Below are 15,565 nucleotides of genomic sequence, written 5' to 3'. Positions count from 1 at the left end.
GGTCCTGTTCCTGTAACCCCAATTCAGGGCAAGAGCAACGGGAGGGCAGTCAGACTCAGATCCCGGAGCTGGCTGATCCTCTGAGTCACTGAGCTCCAGATTCAGTGGGAATCCTATCTCAACAGTGGAACACAGCTGAGGAAGACCTCGACCCAAATGTGGGGAGCATTTCATGTAGCCTAGGCTTGCCCCAAACTCTCAGTGTAGCCAAAGCCAGCCTTGAACTCATATTCTTTTTTTTTTTTTTTAAAGATTTATTTATTTCATGTATGTGGGTACATTGTCACTGTCTTCAGACACCAGAAGAGGGCATCAGATCCCCATGACAGATGGTTGTGAGCCACCATGTGGTTGCTGGGAATTGAACTCAGTACCTCTGGAAGAGCACTCGGTGCTCTTAACCACTGAGCCATCTCTCCAGCCCAAAATAAATCTTTTTTTTTGTTGTTGTTGTTCTTTTTTTCGGAGCTGGGGACTGAACCCAGGATCTTGCGCTTCCTAGGTAAGCGCTCTACCACTGAGCTAAATCCCCAGCCCCCTGAACTCATATTCTTAAACCTCTGACTCCTGTATGCTGCAGTTAGTGAGAAGGGCTTTCTAGACTCCCAGCCTGGTTTTCTCTTTTTCTTTTTGTGGTACTGAAGAAAGAACGCAGGGCCTTGAAAAGGGCAGGTAAATGTAGCACGTCCCGTTTCTGCCATTTTTTTTTTGGGGGGGGGCCCTTTTGTGTCTGTAGGCTCCAACCATGCCCTCTCCCTCTATAGGACCTTCTCTTCAGTGCTGTCTCTTCATCTATGTCTTGATATTTGTTTTTGGATTTAAGGCCTACTCTAATCCAAGATGAGCTCATTTTGATAACTTAACTTAATTACACCACTAAACGGTCTTTTCCCAAAGAAGGTCATAGTCATGGTCTCCAGGGAGATGGTCATTTGTGCTCTTCCTCCGTGGATGGGCGCCTTTCACCCACTACACCGTCTGAGGAAGGATGAGCTGTGGGAGCATGGGGAACCAGACTGCCTGTCTCTTTTAGGCTTTGGTCCCTTCCCTTTCCTGTTCTTTTCCCTTGTCTACCACAGGGGCTACAAGAACGAAGGATCAAGGCAGGACTCTATCAGGGCATGCTCCGTACTTGCTTCTGACCACAGTGAGAGAGGGGGCAACCTTGGGCACTCTGCCCTGGGCAGTGACTTGTGTGACTGCTCATGCCCTACCTGTTTGCACATTTGGACCTTGATTTCTGTGAGCAGAAACCAACCTGTTAAACCTGTTTCTGCTCTTGGGAGCTGCTTCTTCCCCTGGGGCCAGGGCTTGGCTTAGTTCTAAGACCAGACAGGCTGGGTCGTGGGCTGATGGTGACAGGGAAGACGAGGATTCCAGGCCTGTTCACACCACTCTTCCTTAAAGAGGAATGCTCTACCTAGGCACTTCCAAAGGCAGATGGGACCAACACGGACAGCACCGAGCCTGGTCTTGTCTCAGCTCCTGTAACCTACCTGTACTCAGAGACCCACCTACCTGTCGCCAACCAGTTGCACAAAGTCTTGTGGTTTTCCTTTTGTTTCAATCTTCCTGAAGCCCGCAGATCTTACTGCTCCTTCCTTGATGAACTCCATCCACTTCTCTCTCGGGCTATTGCCCCAGGCCAGAAAAGCTCTCCCTTTGACCTATCCCATGCCTGCTCCTGTTTTCCTATCTGAACTCCGTCTTCTCTGAGTTATTCTTGCTGTGCTACAGTCTGGTTCATTCCTTTTTTCCCATGAGACAGAGCCTCTCTGTATAGTTCTGGCTGTCTTGGAGCTCTCTATGGAGAGCAGGCTGGCCTCTAACTCACAGGGATATTCCTGTGTAGAGCAGGCTGGCCTCTAACTCACAGGTATACTCATGCGTCTGCCTCCTGAGTACTAGAGTTAGGGGCATAAGTTACAGCACCCGGCTCTATCTCATTCTTGAAAACATCCTTACCACAGCTCCTATTGCCTCTTTGAATCTTTACTACAGAAGGAACCTTCCTGGGGCTAGAACCCTATGGTTCAGCTCACTCCCCTCCAAGAACCATGTGGGATCTCAGCCAGGCCTAGCAGCATCTGTTTTTAATCCCAGCACTTGGGAGACAGAGGCAGGAGGAGCTCCTTGAGGCCTGGCCTGGTCCGCCTGACTACACAGTATGGGTGCATCTCAAAGAAAAATGGAGGACAGGAAAAGTAAGCCCTCCTGAAACCAGTCTGGGCTTTCATGTTCCAAACCAGGAAGTGGGTGGGAAGTGGTGATTGGACATGCTGTAACCCCCTGTGCAGGTTTCCTTCCCCTAGGGACATTCTTGTTTTGCTTGTTGATGTCACATGCCTTTCTTCTAGGACTCATCTGTCCATTTTTACAGCCGAGGACCTCCCTAAAATATCTGAGTTAGGCTGGACTTTCCCAAAGAAACTTGCTAAAAACCAAAGTAAGTTAATGAAAGGGAGGGGTGATAAATCATAGAAAACACAAACAAGACACTGCTCCTCTGAAGCCTGGGCTCCAGCTTCAGATTAATTACACCCGAGGCCCCCAGGCTCAATTCCTAGGTTCAATATCACAAGTCTCCCAGACTGCGGCCAGAGCACAGAACACTCTTTTTTTCCCCCCAAGGAAAATCCTGTGCCTGAAGAGAAAAACTAAAGGAAAAAATCCAAACCAAAACAGGAAGAACTCACCATTCCCAAGTTGAGACAAAATCTACATTCCCTTTCATATCTCATTCTCTCTTTTTCTTTTGTTTTTCCTTCTCTTTTCTTCTTATCTATCTATCATCTATCTGTTGGCTTTTTTTTTTTTTTCCTGTGGCTGGGGACCGAACCCAGGACCTTGCGCTTCCTAGGCAAGCGCTCTACCACTGAGCCAAATCCCCAACCTATCTGTTGGCTTTTTGAAACTGAATTTCTCTGTGTATCCCTGGCTGTCCTGGAACTTGGTCTGCAGACCAGGTTGGCCTCAAACTCATAGAGAGCTGGCTGCCTCTGCCTCCCAAGTGCTGAGATTAAAGAGGTGTGCCGCCACAGCCTGTCTTTTTTCTTATTTTTATATTTATTTGTGCGTGTGCACATGTGTGTGTGCATGTATGTATATATGTGTATGAATATGTGTGTATGTGTTTCTTGTATGTTTGTGTGTATATTGTGTGTGGGGTATGTATGTATGTGGATGGGTGTGTGGCATGCATGTGGAAGGCTGGAGAGCAATTTTACAGAAGCTGTTCTTCCTTTCATCATGTATATCCGGAGACTGGACTCAGGTCTTCAAGCTTGGTGGCAAGTGTCTTAACCCACCAAGCCTTTTGAGCAGTGACACTATCTCTTTCTTTGTCTTTCTTTCGGATGAGGTCTCATGTAGCATAGGCTGGTCCTCCTGCCCCTGTCTCCAGAAAGCTAAGATGGCCACCACCCCTGGCTCATTTGCAGCTTTCTTGCAATGGAAAGAGTGGGTTTAGAGAGACCAACAGAAGGGACGCTCTGGGTCTCAAGCAAGGCCTTCCACATGTTTCTTTAATTACAACAGCTGTGCTAGGAAGCTTTGTCCATGGGAAGACGCCGTTTACTCTGGTCTCTGCTATGCTTTAGGGGACATGTCTCCCTTAGGGTTGGGGAGAAATGTGACACAACAAACATGAAGTCCTTAATGTGTGGCCCCACACCTGGCTTATTCAGTGTTGGGGATGGAACCCAAGGCTTCATGCATATTGGGTATCTATCTATTCTACCAATCGAGCTACAACTCAGCCCCATTTGTGTATGTACATATGTATATGTATATGTATGTATGTATGTATGTATGTATTATTTATAGACTTATTTTTATTTATGTGTAGGCATATGCATGTGAGTGTGAGTAGTGGAAAGGCCAGAAGAAGATATGGAACATTCTGGAGTTGGAGCCACTGACAATCGTGAGTGCCTGATATGGGTTCTTCTGGGATCCTAACTTAGGTCCCCTGGAACAACAGTGTATGCTTTCACCGCTGAGCCACCCTTCCTTCCTCCTCCTTGAATATACATTTCCTATATAGAGAACCCTGTCTTGGAGGTGGAAGTAAAAGGGGCTTAACAGAGAGAACCTAGGGGAGGCGGGGGAGTCTGGTCTGGCCACCACCATTCCTTCCTGTTCTGAGCCAGGTCTCTAAGTCTTTAATGGCAGCTCCAGGCTATGGCTGCTCCTAAGGAGAAGAGCTGAGTGTGGACAGGCGTGGTAAATGTTCTTAGCACTCTTCATATCTTTATTGTGGTAAGTATAGGGACCTCAGAACCCCAAGGAAATGGGACAGGCAGACAAGGAAGTAATGAGAATAAAAAAAAATACTTTGAGGAAGGATTTTTTTTAACTTATTATTTTGCTTTTGAGATGGAATTTCACACAGTCTAGGATGGTGTCATCAAATTGTATAGCTGAGGAAAACTTGAGCTTCTCCTCCCTACCATCTTCCTACCTCCACTTTCAACCCAAGGATTGGGTGCAGGGATTAGAAGCATAGGCTATGGTTCTTGGTTTATTTAGTTCTGGAGATCTAACCTGGAGCTTTATGTATCATAGGTTCTATTCACATTCTGTTCAGCTATAACCCAGCCATGGAGCCCAGGCTAGCCTCAAATATGCTATGCAGTTTAGGATAACCTCGAACTCCTGCTCTACTCCCCCTCTGCCCCCCAAAACTGGGCTTTAAGAAAAGCTTAGTGTGTATGTGTGCATGTACATAGGCTATGATGTGCACGTGGGGCTCTGTGGACAACTTTTGTAAATTGATTTTTCTCTTTCCAATGTGTGGGTTCCAGGGATCAAACTCAAGTCAGCAAGCATCTTTACCTGCTGAGACATCTCTTATGCACTTCCAGCCCTACTCTTGTTCACTTATTACTTAAAAATAATGAGGAAACCTTCTAAAACTTATGATCCATTCCTTTGAATTTTCAGGCGACATTCTTAGTAGAAGATAGACTTTGTGGTTTATACTGTTGTGGGCCAGAGGGAAAAGGGCTGAATCCCATTTAGTTCCTATTGTTCCAGGTGAATTATTCAGCCGATGTTTGTGTCAGCTCAGAAATGGAGAGTGGTGTCAGGTAAGTCACATTGTATTTTCAGCGGGATCCCAAGTAAAAGAGTTATGATAAATAACTGTTAGGCTTTCAGAGCTCTTTTGTTTTCTCTGGGCCAGAAGGGCTGAGGGCCCACAGTTTGGAGCATGCTACAATTGAGTCTGAGGCTTCCCCAGAGTACAAAGGAATTGACAGACACCTGCTATTTGCATAGTGCTTTCCGCTGTCTGCTTTAAGATCATCCTCAGATATCGCCACCGACCCTTAACACACCTGTGCAGTGGAGTTAATATCTCTATTTTATAGATGTGGAAACAGGCCACAGAACAATCACTGTAAAACTTGGCAAAAGCCCATTTATTTATGCCTCAGCTATTCATAAAATTACTTTTCTCAATATTGTATGATAGAGGAACATCAACCAAAATGCAGTCTTTTTCTCTGGGGACAGCTCCTACCCTGGCACAGACCTTAAAATCAGTATCACCTGGCACTCCAAACCCATAACACAAGGCCAGTGTTTACTATGCAACAATGTCTAGTAGTTTGGAACACCTTGTCTTTCCTAAGTTATCTATTCACTGGGGAAAGCCAGTCAAGATGATCTTGTTCTGTATCCCAAGCTGGCCACAAACTGGAGAGCCTCCAGCCTTAGCCTATGATACTATGGTTACAGATGTTTACTGTAAGGGCCTTCTATATTCAAACCTTCACAGAGGGTGTGAGGAATGTGAAAAGGGGGTCTATAGCTATTCAGCGTGGGGAAATTAACCATTTAAGAGCTTTCTAACAGGGCTTGTTATCCCACACCTGTAATATAAACCCAGAACTTGAGAGGCAGAGGCAGGAGACTACAAGAGCTAGTCTGAGCTGAGACCTTGCTTAAAACAAGTAATGCTGGTGAGATAGCTCTGGACAGCCAGGCCTGAGTACCTGAGTTCAATCCCGACTCATAGAATAGACCTACACATATATGTTATGGCATTCATGCCTTCACATGATAGATAGATAGATAGATAGATAGATAGATAGATAGATAGATAGATAAATGTACTAAAAATTTAAAAACAAACCAACAAACATGAAAAGTTGGTATTATAGTTGAGTGACTAACCTGTGCAAAGACCTAGGGTTTCAATCCCCAGTAATGCAAAAAACGAGGAGGGGGCGTGCTTTTTGACATAAAACTAGTTAGCTGACCAGCCACTCTAGGCTGTTAGACTCGGCCTTCTCCTTTTGAGGGGGGAGGGGGAAGCAAACGGCAGATTGTGGAAACCATGTTCTTCCACCCGCAAAGGAAGCCCTCTCATGCTGAAGGTCTCTCCTGGTCAAAGCACACACGGTACACAGAGCCTGTTTAGAAGCAGGGCCAGAGGATGTGGGGGAGTTGGTTTTATTCGGCTCATTTTTGGCACAGCCACGAAAGACCCGCCAATGTGGTTGGGGTGAGAAAGCCAGTTCCTAGCTCTTTTCACAGCTGGGTCTCAGACTGAGAAAGCTGCAAGCACGCAGGGTCTTGTTGGCCCCAGGCCTGCAGGCTCTAAAGCCACCAAAACCCCTCTCACCACGAGGGAGGGACGCAAGCGAACATCTGTCGCCTGCATTGGCTGTATCGGAGAGTTGTACCCAGAAGGGCATTCGTATGCTTGAGGTCACACATAGAGGGGTATCCCTGGGGACAGAAGCAGGAAAGGAGAACCTGTCCCAAGGTGGACAGGTGACGCGGGCAGGAGAGACGCTCCGAGTGGCTGAACCTCTGTCCCCACCCTGGTTCTTCCACAGCCCCTGACCCTAGTGTGCTACCCGAGGCTAGTGCGGGTGGCCCCGGGGTCTTCGGCCCCCCGCAGCCCGTCGCCCCGTCCCCGCCGCGCTCCGGCCTCCCCGGCCCGCTCGGCGTCGCTCTGCCGGCGCTGGGGGCGGGCACAGCCCCCTCCCTCGGTGTCCCCTCCCCGTCCCTCCCCCTCCCCCGTGGCGAGGCGGCGGCGGCGGCGGCGGCGGCGGTCGAGGCTGAGGCGGCGGCGGCGGGCGGGGCTCGACTCGGGCTCCGCGGGCGGGCGGGCGGACATGGCGGCCAACATGTACCGGGTCGGAGGTAGGAAGGCTCGGCCCTTCCCGGCCCGTCGGGGAGCGGGCGGTGGGAGCGGGGGTCCGGGCGGCGCACGCTTACTGCCAGCAGCCCGGGAGCTCGGGCTGAGGGCGCCGCGGGCGGGGCGCAGGGGGCTCCCCACCCCCACTCCCCTCCCCCACCGCTCCTGCCCGGCGTCTCAGGGCCAGGCCTCTTCTGGGGATACGCATCGGACACCCCCTTTACGTACGCCCTAAAGGGACAGGGCCTCTGCAAGCCCCCTAGCTGGGTGGCCTTTCCCTCGCGTGGCTTTTGGGCACCGGGGGGCTGGAGCACCCCCCCCAACCCCCGCTTCTGCTTCTGTGTTAGTGTGGGCTGGGGGCGATGGTGGCCCAGATGGGGGCACAGCTGGACAGGCCTGTTTGCATAGCCTGGGCCCTGCACCGTCGCTGCTTCACCCCCATTCCCTTCGGTTCCTCGTTCAGCCCCCCCTAAGAGTGGGGCTGTGTGTGGGGCCAGGGAGCCGCAGCCCCAGGTGGGGAGTTGAGCTCAGCCTGGACGTTGGCTCTGCTGTCTGTCTTCCCAGCCTACTGCAGAAGAGAGAAATAAGGTCAAACAAACTTTCCCTGCTCACGACGCCCTCCCTCCCTCCTTCCTGGTAAAATAATAATTCAGATAAGTGGCGTGTTTGTGAGTGAGACTTGCTCTTCCGTCTCTGCTCATTAGCCGAGCTCCTGATGGATGATGGTGGGGAATGGCCTGGCTAAATGAGGCCACTTAGCAGCAGAGAGCTGAGAGAGAGCCGCTAAGGTAGACCGTGACTGTGCAGTCTCTCAGGTAAACACATAGTGGGAAGTTTCCAGCTTCTCTGTGGAGGAAAAGCCACACTTGGAAAAATCCCGTAGGTTTGCTTGAAAACTTGGCCATGCTTTCTTTATAAGAAGAGTCTAAATGGAGTTGAATAAAATATAATAAAAGGATAAAAAAATCCCAACACCCAGCCCTATTCCTCCCCATCCCAGGTAGAGTAAGGAAAAGTTTGTTACCTGGCTTTTCCTTACACACTCTGCCCGCCGATTTTTTTTTTTTTTTAAGTTGACGTTGGAAATGAATTTGAGCTGGTAAGCTTTTTTTCCCCTCCTAATTTGTCTTAGGTCAACAATTTTATGTAAGAAACGTCGTTCGGGGCTGATTGTATTGGAGGGATGCTTTGGGAGGGTGCTTTAGTGTGCGCTGATACATAGTGATGAAGGGGTCTGCCTCTCATATTGTGGTGGGTTTGTTTGTTTGTTTGTTTGAGGCAGGGTGTCTATTTAGGCTTAGCTGCCCTAGAATTCACTCTTAGACCAGGCTGGCCTCACAGAGATCTGCTTGCCTCTGCCCACCCCCAAGTGCTGGGATTTAATTAAGGCCTTTGCCTTTTGTTGTTTTTTTGAGGCAAAGTCTTGCTATGTAGCTCCAGGCTGACCTCTGCTTTGATACCCTTCCTTTGTTTCCCCACTCCACCCAATGACACCAAGTCATGACTTTTTTAAATTAAAGAATTAATTCAAGAGTGGCCATTGTGGCCCATGTCAATAAATTCAGCTTTGTAAGAGTGGGGGTGGGAGGCTTAGGAGCTAGAGACCAGACTCAGCTACATCGCCAGTTCTTGCCGGCCTGGGCTGCTATTTTCTAAAAGAAGAAGAAACTCAAGCAGGATGTGGTTCCTGGTACGTGCCACTAATCTCCACACTTGAGAGTGTGAGGCAGGGGTGTGTCCAGTTCTAGATGAGCTTGGGGTACTTAGTCGGAAGTGGGACTTCTAGCAAAGAATAGACTTGGAACAGTTTTAATGGAGGTGATTACCTACTTCCTAAAGTGAATCGCCTGGTGTGGAGAGCTGAAGCCCGAGAGATTGTTGGACACCTTTAATCCCAGCATTCTAGTCCTGGGCAGAGGCAGGCAGGTCTCCCTGAGCCCGAGGCGGGTTTGGTTAACTCCGCAAGGTCTCCAAGACATCCAGGACTACCTGATGTGGCCCTGTCAAAAACAAAACCAAAAACAAAGGAACAAAAAAAACCCAAACCAACAACAAAACAAAAACCCTGCTGTGAGCTGTCAAATGTGAACTTTTTGTTGAAAAGACCTGTAACTTTTTGTTTGCAGATTATGTTTACTTTGAGAATTCGTCCAGCAACCCATACCTAATCAGAAGGATAGAGGAACTCAACAAGGTGAGCCTGAGTTACATCATCTGTGGAACACTAACGTGGTTACTGGGTAAAGGGCCTAAGAGGTGATTTTTTTTTTTTTTTTTTTTTTTTTTTTTTTTTTTTTTTTTTACTTTCAGTTCCAGACTGATTACAGAGCTCTGTAGGCGTCTGAATATTTGTTGACTTTTTATAAAGACTTTTGTCTAATGTTACTGAATAAAAGATTGCAAGTTTCCTCACATTGCTTTGGGCTGTAAAGATCAGGCCGGTAATTTGTGTAACTTGATTCTTGGTCATATTTAGGACTGTACAATGTGTTTTTGTTTGTTTGAGCCAGGCTTTCACTGATGTCAAAAACCTCAATCCTCCTGCCTCAGCCTCTCAGGTGCTGCGTTTCACATCTGTTAGCAAATGAATATGTTCCTCCTCTAGAAGGAAGAATCTGACTGGGCGTGGCGATTTATTTGCCTATAGTCAGGCGCACGGCTGCTTAGGGTCAGCCTGAGCCACAGCCTGGTCCTCCCCTCCCCCGACACACAAAATTGTAAAATGAGTCATCGAGGTACTAGCACTTGGGAGACTGACACAGGAACATTATACCTAGTTTGAGTCTGACCTGGGTTGTATGACTGTCTAAAAAAACCAAACCAAACCAAACCAAATAAACCAAGCAGCTGGGAGATGGCTCAGTCGGTAAAGTTCTTGTTCTTACCTTGCAACCTTGCAAGCATGAGGACTTGAGTTCAAGTCTCAGAATCTGAAAGAAAAACCAGTTTAGTGGCTCACGCCTGCAATCCTTGCTCTGGGGCTCGCCAGCCCACCAGGCTAACCTACCTAGAGAGTTCCAGGCTAGTGAGTGGCAGAACTCTCTCAAAACAGAGGGAAAATAAATGGGGAAAGAAAAGGAGCTGACAAGAACTCACACCTTTAATTCTAGCACTAGGGAGACAGGCGAGGTGGAGGCAGGGGGATTTCTGAGGCCAGCCTGGTCTACAAGAGTTCCCGGACAGCCAGAGTGACAAAGAGAAACCCTGTCTCAAAAAATCCAAACCAAACAAGCGAACAAAGTACTTGATGAATAGTAATGTTATGTATTAGCATAAACATGAGACAGTTTAGAGGATCATTAGTTCAACAATTGTTTACTCCATGTTTCTAACTACACGTCAACCACTTAATCCTAAAATACTTAAAATGTGTTATTGACTGAAAAAAAAAACACACAGTGCTTAGAAAAACAGGTAATGAAAATAAATACAGTGTACTATGTATGAATTTATATGTTTATGTGTTTCCATGTCCTTCCTCCAGAAGATGATGGTCACTTCATCTGAGCACAGATTAGGGGAAAGTAAAAAAAGAGAAGTGTCTGATGTTTTGGTTCTGGTTTCTGGTTTTAAGACAGGGTTTCTGTTATGAAATATAATAAGCCCCTCTCCCCCGGGGGTGGCGAGGGAGGGTGTTACCTGGCGGGCCCATGCCAAGGTGCCCCATGAGAAATCACACCATGCAACAAACCCGGTATAAAGGAGAGGGGTAGAAGCAGGCAGGTGGGAGCAGGAGCCAGGAGGGCAGAGAAGGGGTCAGGGCAGAGAGGGACAGAAAGGGGGAGAAAGAGACCTGCTGGAATATGTGGGACCCAGGTGAGAGAGAACTGGGGTGGATAGCAGTCCTTTCATAGGAGGCCTGCACCAGGGGCCAGGTAGTTAAGGCAGGGGCAGGTGATGACCTAAGTAAGCCCTTGCTAGGTAGGTCCCTGGGAGGAGCCTAGCAGAATCTCCTGTAAGCCAACAGTTTCGTGTAGCCCAGGCTGGCCTGGGCCTCCTGAACGCAGGCATTAGAGTCCTGAATCCCATATAGCAAAAGAAGCGTACAAGATGTATGAATCTGAGCTATGTTCGCCAAGAGCTTTTAGTTTGGAATTTAAAAGTTCCAGACCTTTAAGATGACTGCTCAAGGCCCTGCTAACTCCAAAGAGGCACCGCATTTGAATTCCAGATTGCATGTTTACAGAGCACTATCCTGCGAGTGACATTTTAAATTTAGCACACCCGTAATTTTACTTTTATTCGTGAGACTATGGCTAATGTCTTCGCCTCTTAAATATGTGCTTTACGTCACTTTCGCTTGCCCAGTGTCTGAAAATGCCAAATACAGCTCGGTTGGTAGTGTGCATACTGGAGAGCACACACAAGGCTCTGGGTTCAAGGCTTGGCACACCAGTAGTCTCAGTACTGAGGAGGTGGTGGCTGGGGCGCGAAGGACTCCTCAGCTCACAGAGAGCTCAAGGCCAGCCCGAAGAACACAGGCCTTGTCTCAGACACCAAAAATGCCTCCTGCTTACTCCTTCCATTTCATTCATCACCTTCAAATATTTAACTCAAGGCCATGCGGCCCAGTGGTACAGCGTTCGCTTATTATTTCTAACGCCGTGGGCCCTAGCACTGTCTACAGAAGGAAAAAAGAATTAAAGGAAGGGGTTGGGGATTTAGCTCAGTGGTAGAGCGATTACCTAGTAAGTGCAAGGCCCTGGGTTCGGTTCTCAGCTCTGAAAAAAAAAAAAAAGAATTAAAGGAAACGAGAGGGCTGGTGAGGTGGTTGGTTCAGTCAGTAAAATTGCTCTCCACCAAGCCTGAGTACCTGAGCTGGAGTCTATCCCCAGAACCCACGTTAAAAGCAATTCCGGAATCTCTGAACACACACACACACGCACACACACAAACAAAGGTTGAGCCTACATAGTTTATTTTCTTTTTCGAGACTGGGTTTCACTATGTAGTCTCACACACACACACACACACACACACACACAAAAGGTTGAGCCTACATAAGTTTATTTTCTTTTTCGAGACTGGGTTTCACTATGTAGTCTCACACACACACACACACACACACACACACACATACACACACACACACACACACACACACACACACACACACACACACACACACACAAAAGGTTGAGCCTACATAAGTTTATTTTCTTTTTCGAGACTGGGTTTCACTATGTAGTCCTGACTGGCCTGGAACACCCTATGTAGACCAGGCTGGCCTCAAAAGCACAGAAGTCTTCTTGCCTCTGTTTCTCGAGTACTAGTATTAAAGGTGCCACACCTGGCATTGAGACAGGTCTTGCTATGTTTCCCATATTGGTCTTGAACTTTCTTGGTGGTTCATGCTGACCTCAAAGTCTTTTTTTTTTTTTTTTTTTTTTGCTGGGTCACTCGTAGTTCAGGCTGGCCTTGAACTCACTATGAGGCAGAAGTGGGTCTTGAACTACTGATTTCCTAAATGCTGGACTACAATAGGGCTTTGCTATGCCTGACTGTTTTGTGGTATTGTGTTATATCTTCAGCCTCGTACCTCTCTTCCCACCTACCACCACACTACTCAGTACTAAATACTGAGCCCCGGCCTTGGCATGTGTATATGTACTCTGTTGGCCTGGAATCTGCAATGTAGACAGAGCTGGCCTTAAACCTGGGCAATCCTCCTGCCTCTGCCTATTGAACGCTGAGATTATAGCTTTGGTGTATATTGAGCTACCACGCCAGCATACACACACACACACACATACACACTTTTGTAAATAATTCCCAAAGATTCCCTTGAGCCATTTCATGGAGTCTTAATCAGGATCCTCCGGCCACTCGGGAACTCTTGGCAATGGGCATGGAAATTAGAAAGCTTTCCCATTAATTTCCCCCGCTCCCCGTTTGGAGGATTGGAAATTGAGCCCAGGGCCTTGAAGAGGCTCAGCCAGTGCTATAACACTGAACCGTGTTTACAGCCCTTGTTTTTTGTTTTTGTTTTGAGACAAGGGCTCACAGTGAAGCCCAGGCTGGTCTTCGATTCCTGGTGTTCTGTCTCTGATCTCCTAGCCCTGGTGACTCCCCCAGCTCAGAGTTAACTCTTAGCATTCAGAACACGTGCGCCCTCAACCCCTCCACTCACTGCGTAGACCCTCACTTCAGAAACTGGAAAAGACCCACCACTGCTCAATGGGGCCATTATTTAGAATAGCAGAGCTTCAGAGAAATGGTTTGTGAGTCCCTTATGGAAGGGAAGAACCATGGTGTTCTGTAGTCCTGAGGAAGAACAATGGCACTGTAGTCGTGAGGAAAGAACAATACTGCACTATTGAACAATCCAATAGTCAGGGGTGCCTGTGCCCAGGACAACACTTTTGGTGCTGGCGACTGAACCCCAGGATCTGCACTTGCTAAGAGTGCACCTTGTCTTCAAGCCACACCCTTTAGTCCTGAGGATATATTACTATTACTACTACTACTACTACTACTACTACTACTACTACTACTACTACTACTACTACTTCTTTGTGTGGGTATTAAATTCCCTGGAACTGGAGTTACAGACAGTTGTGAGCAGCCATGTGTGTGTGCTGGGAATTGAACCAGAGTCTTTTGGAAGTGAGCAGCCAGTACTTTTAACCTTCAGCACCAAAGATTCCATCTCCTCCCCCTGACAGGATTTCTTTGTGTAGCCCTGGCTGTTGGGAAACTCCCTATGTAGACCAGGCTGGCCTTGAACTCAGAGATCCACCTGCCTCTGCCTCACGAGTGCAGGGACTAAATTAAAGACAAGCGCCACGATGCCCAGAACCCCCGCCACTTAATTTCATGTCCAGGTGTGATGCTGCACACCTCTTCTAGCACCAGGTAAGCTGAGGCAGGAGGATTACCAGTTCTGAGCTGGCCTGTGTTTATGTAGAGATCTTGACTTAAACAAACAAGCGAAAAAGTTTAAAGAACAAAGTCAAGGAAGAAACATTGGGAGCAACGTCTTCATCCCTGCAGCAGGTTTATCTGAGAATTTAATCATCTTTGTAGAGCCTTGCTGTTAGGAGAGCACACTAATGAGACAGAAATGAGGAAAGCTCTCGGCTTTATTTACATGGAAATATCGGCCTGTTCATTTACCAGATTGCTGGCTCATTGCTTCTGGAGGATGAGTTTGATCACAACATTATGAAATATATTGGCATTCGGGTAGGAATTTAATATAATTTTAATTTGAAGGGGCACTATCTCCACAGTGTCGTCTCTCCCTACAATGTTGCTGCCGATCTTACTGAATCCGGCAAATCTGTCACGGTACGCGTTCTTTCCGTTTGAATATATTTGCAAGTCCAGATGCATTCTGAAACGTGTGCCACGTTTGTGAGAAATCGGACGTCACAATAACACTATTGTAACTGATGCGTTTTTTATGAAGAACCCGCTTGAAAGCCGCAGAATTTATAGAGATTAGGACGTGCGCCTGGGCCTCAGCTGCAGTAAATTAAGCCGAGCCCAGTGCTGATTGTATTGTGGGCCACTCAGAACATTAGAGCTCCAGGGTTGGGAACTTACAGTTCTGGGCGTTTTCCAGGGACGGTAAACTAGACATGGCTGTGCGGAGGGTGTTTTTCTAGGTCTGCCCTGTAGGCTGGCTACCGCCCCTGGAGCTGGGGCTTGGTGACATTTAATCTATTTTGTCTGTGGATGCGTTTGAAGGGGTAGCCTTCAATATCATGAACAGACCATTGGCGACTTTAATGTTGGAGGGATTAATCTGTCTGGTATGCCCGTGCACGCCTGAGGAAAGTGGAGAGAAGAGGGTAGTGAGTTCAAGGCCAGCCTGGGTTACATGAAACCCTGTCTCATCCACCTACCCACACAGATCAGGGGGAGCTCTTCCCCCTTTCTTCCTGTCCAGGTTTCACTGTTGCTTTTTGAGACAGTGTATTACTTTGTAGTCCTGGCTGGTGTGGGACTCTGTGTACATCAGGCTGGCTTCTAACTTTGAGCAATCCTTCCGCCATGGCTTCCCAAGTGCTGGGATTATAGGCATGTGCCTCCACACCCAGCCTTCAAGCACAGTTGTCATTTGAGACTTGAGGTCGAATATGACTTTTATTCTTCTTATTTCTTAGACTGCAAGCGGCAATGTGGAAGCCAAAGTAGTCTGCTTTTATAGAAGACGGGACATCTCCAACACGCTGATAATGCTTGCCGATAAGCATGCTAGTGAGTGAAATGGTTCTTCCTTCCTTCTTTTTAAAATTTGTTCTTTAATCTAACTTATATTTTGTGTATATGGATATCTGTGTACCACATGCAAGCCCGCTGCCTCAGAGGCAGAGGAGGGCGTAGCATCCCTTGGAGCTAGAGCTGCAGAGGTTGTGAGCTGCCATGTGGGTGCTGGGAATTGAACCTGGGTTCCTCGAAGATCAA

The 15,565-nt window shown here is 47.7% G+C and overlaps 1 protein-coding gene across 11 annotated transcripts in view; it reads left to right on the top strand.

Moving 5' to 3' along the window:
- The first annotated feature begins 6,781 nt into the window (after positions 1 to 6,781).
- The window catches only part of Mta3 (metastasis associated 1 family, member 3), a 120,158-nt gene continuing 111,374 nt past the window's right edge, over positions 6,782 to 15,565 (top strand). For 2 of the 11 annotated variants that reach the window (XM_063261374.1, XM_039078110.2), the window contains exons 1-3: positions 6,800 to 7,158; positions 9,280 to 9,347; positions 15,265 to 15,358. In XM_063261374.1, the coding sequence (XP_063117444.1) occupies positions 7,131 to 7,158; positions 9,280 to 9,347; positions 15,265 to 15,358 (190 nt within the window). In that variant the 5' untranslated portion in view covers positions 6,800 to 7,130. Of the gene's footprint in view, positions 7,159 to 7,722; positions 7,742 to 7,852; positions 7,969 to 9,279; positions 9,348 to 15,264; positions 15,359 to 15,565 lie in introns of those variants that run through there. The other 9 variants (XM_063261370.1, XM_063261371.1, XM_063261372.1 and 6 more) reach the window with 9 other exon arrangements.

Source organism: Rattus norvegicus, chromosome 6 (genome assembly GCF_036323735.1).
Source record: "Rattus norvegicus strain BN/NHsdMcwi chromosome 6, GRCr8, whole genome shotgun sequence".
NCBI classification, from domain to species: Eukaryota; Metazoa; Chordata; class Mammalia; order Rodentia; family Muridae; genus Rattus; species Rattus norvegicus.
This window is presented reverse-complemented; position numbering and strand designations above follow the sequence as displayed.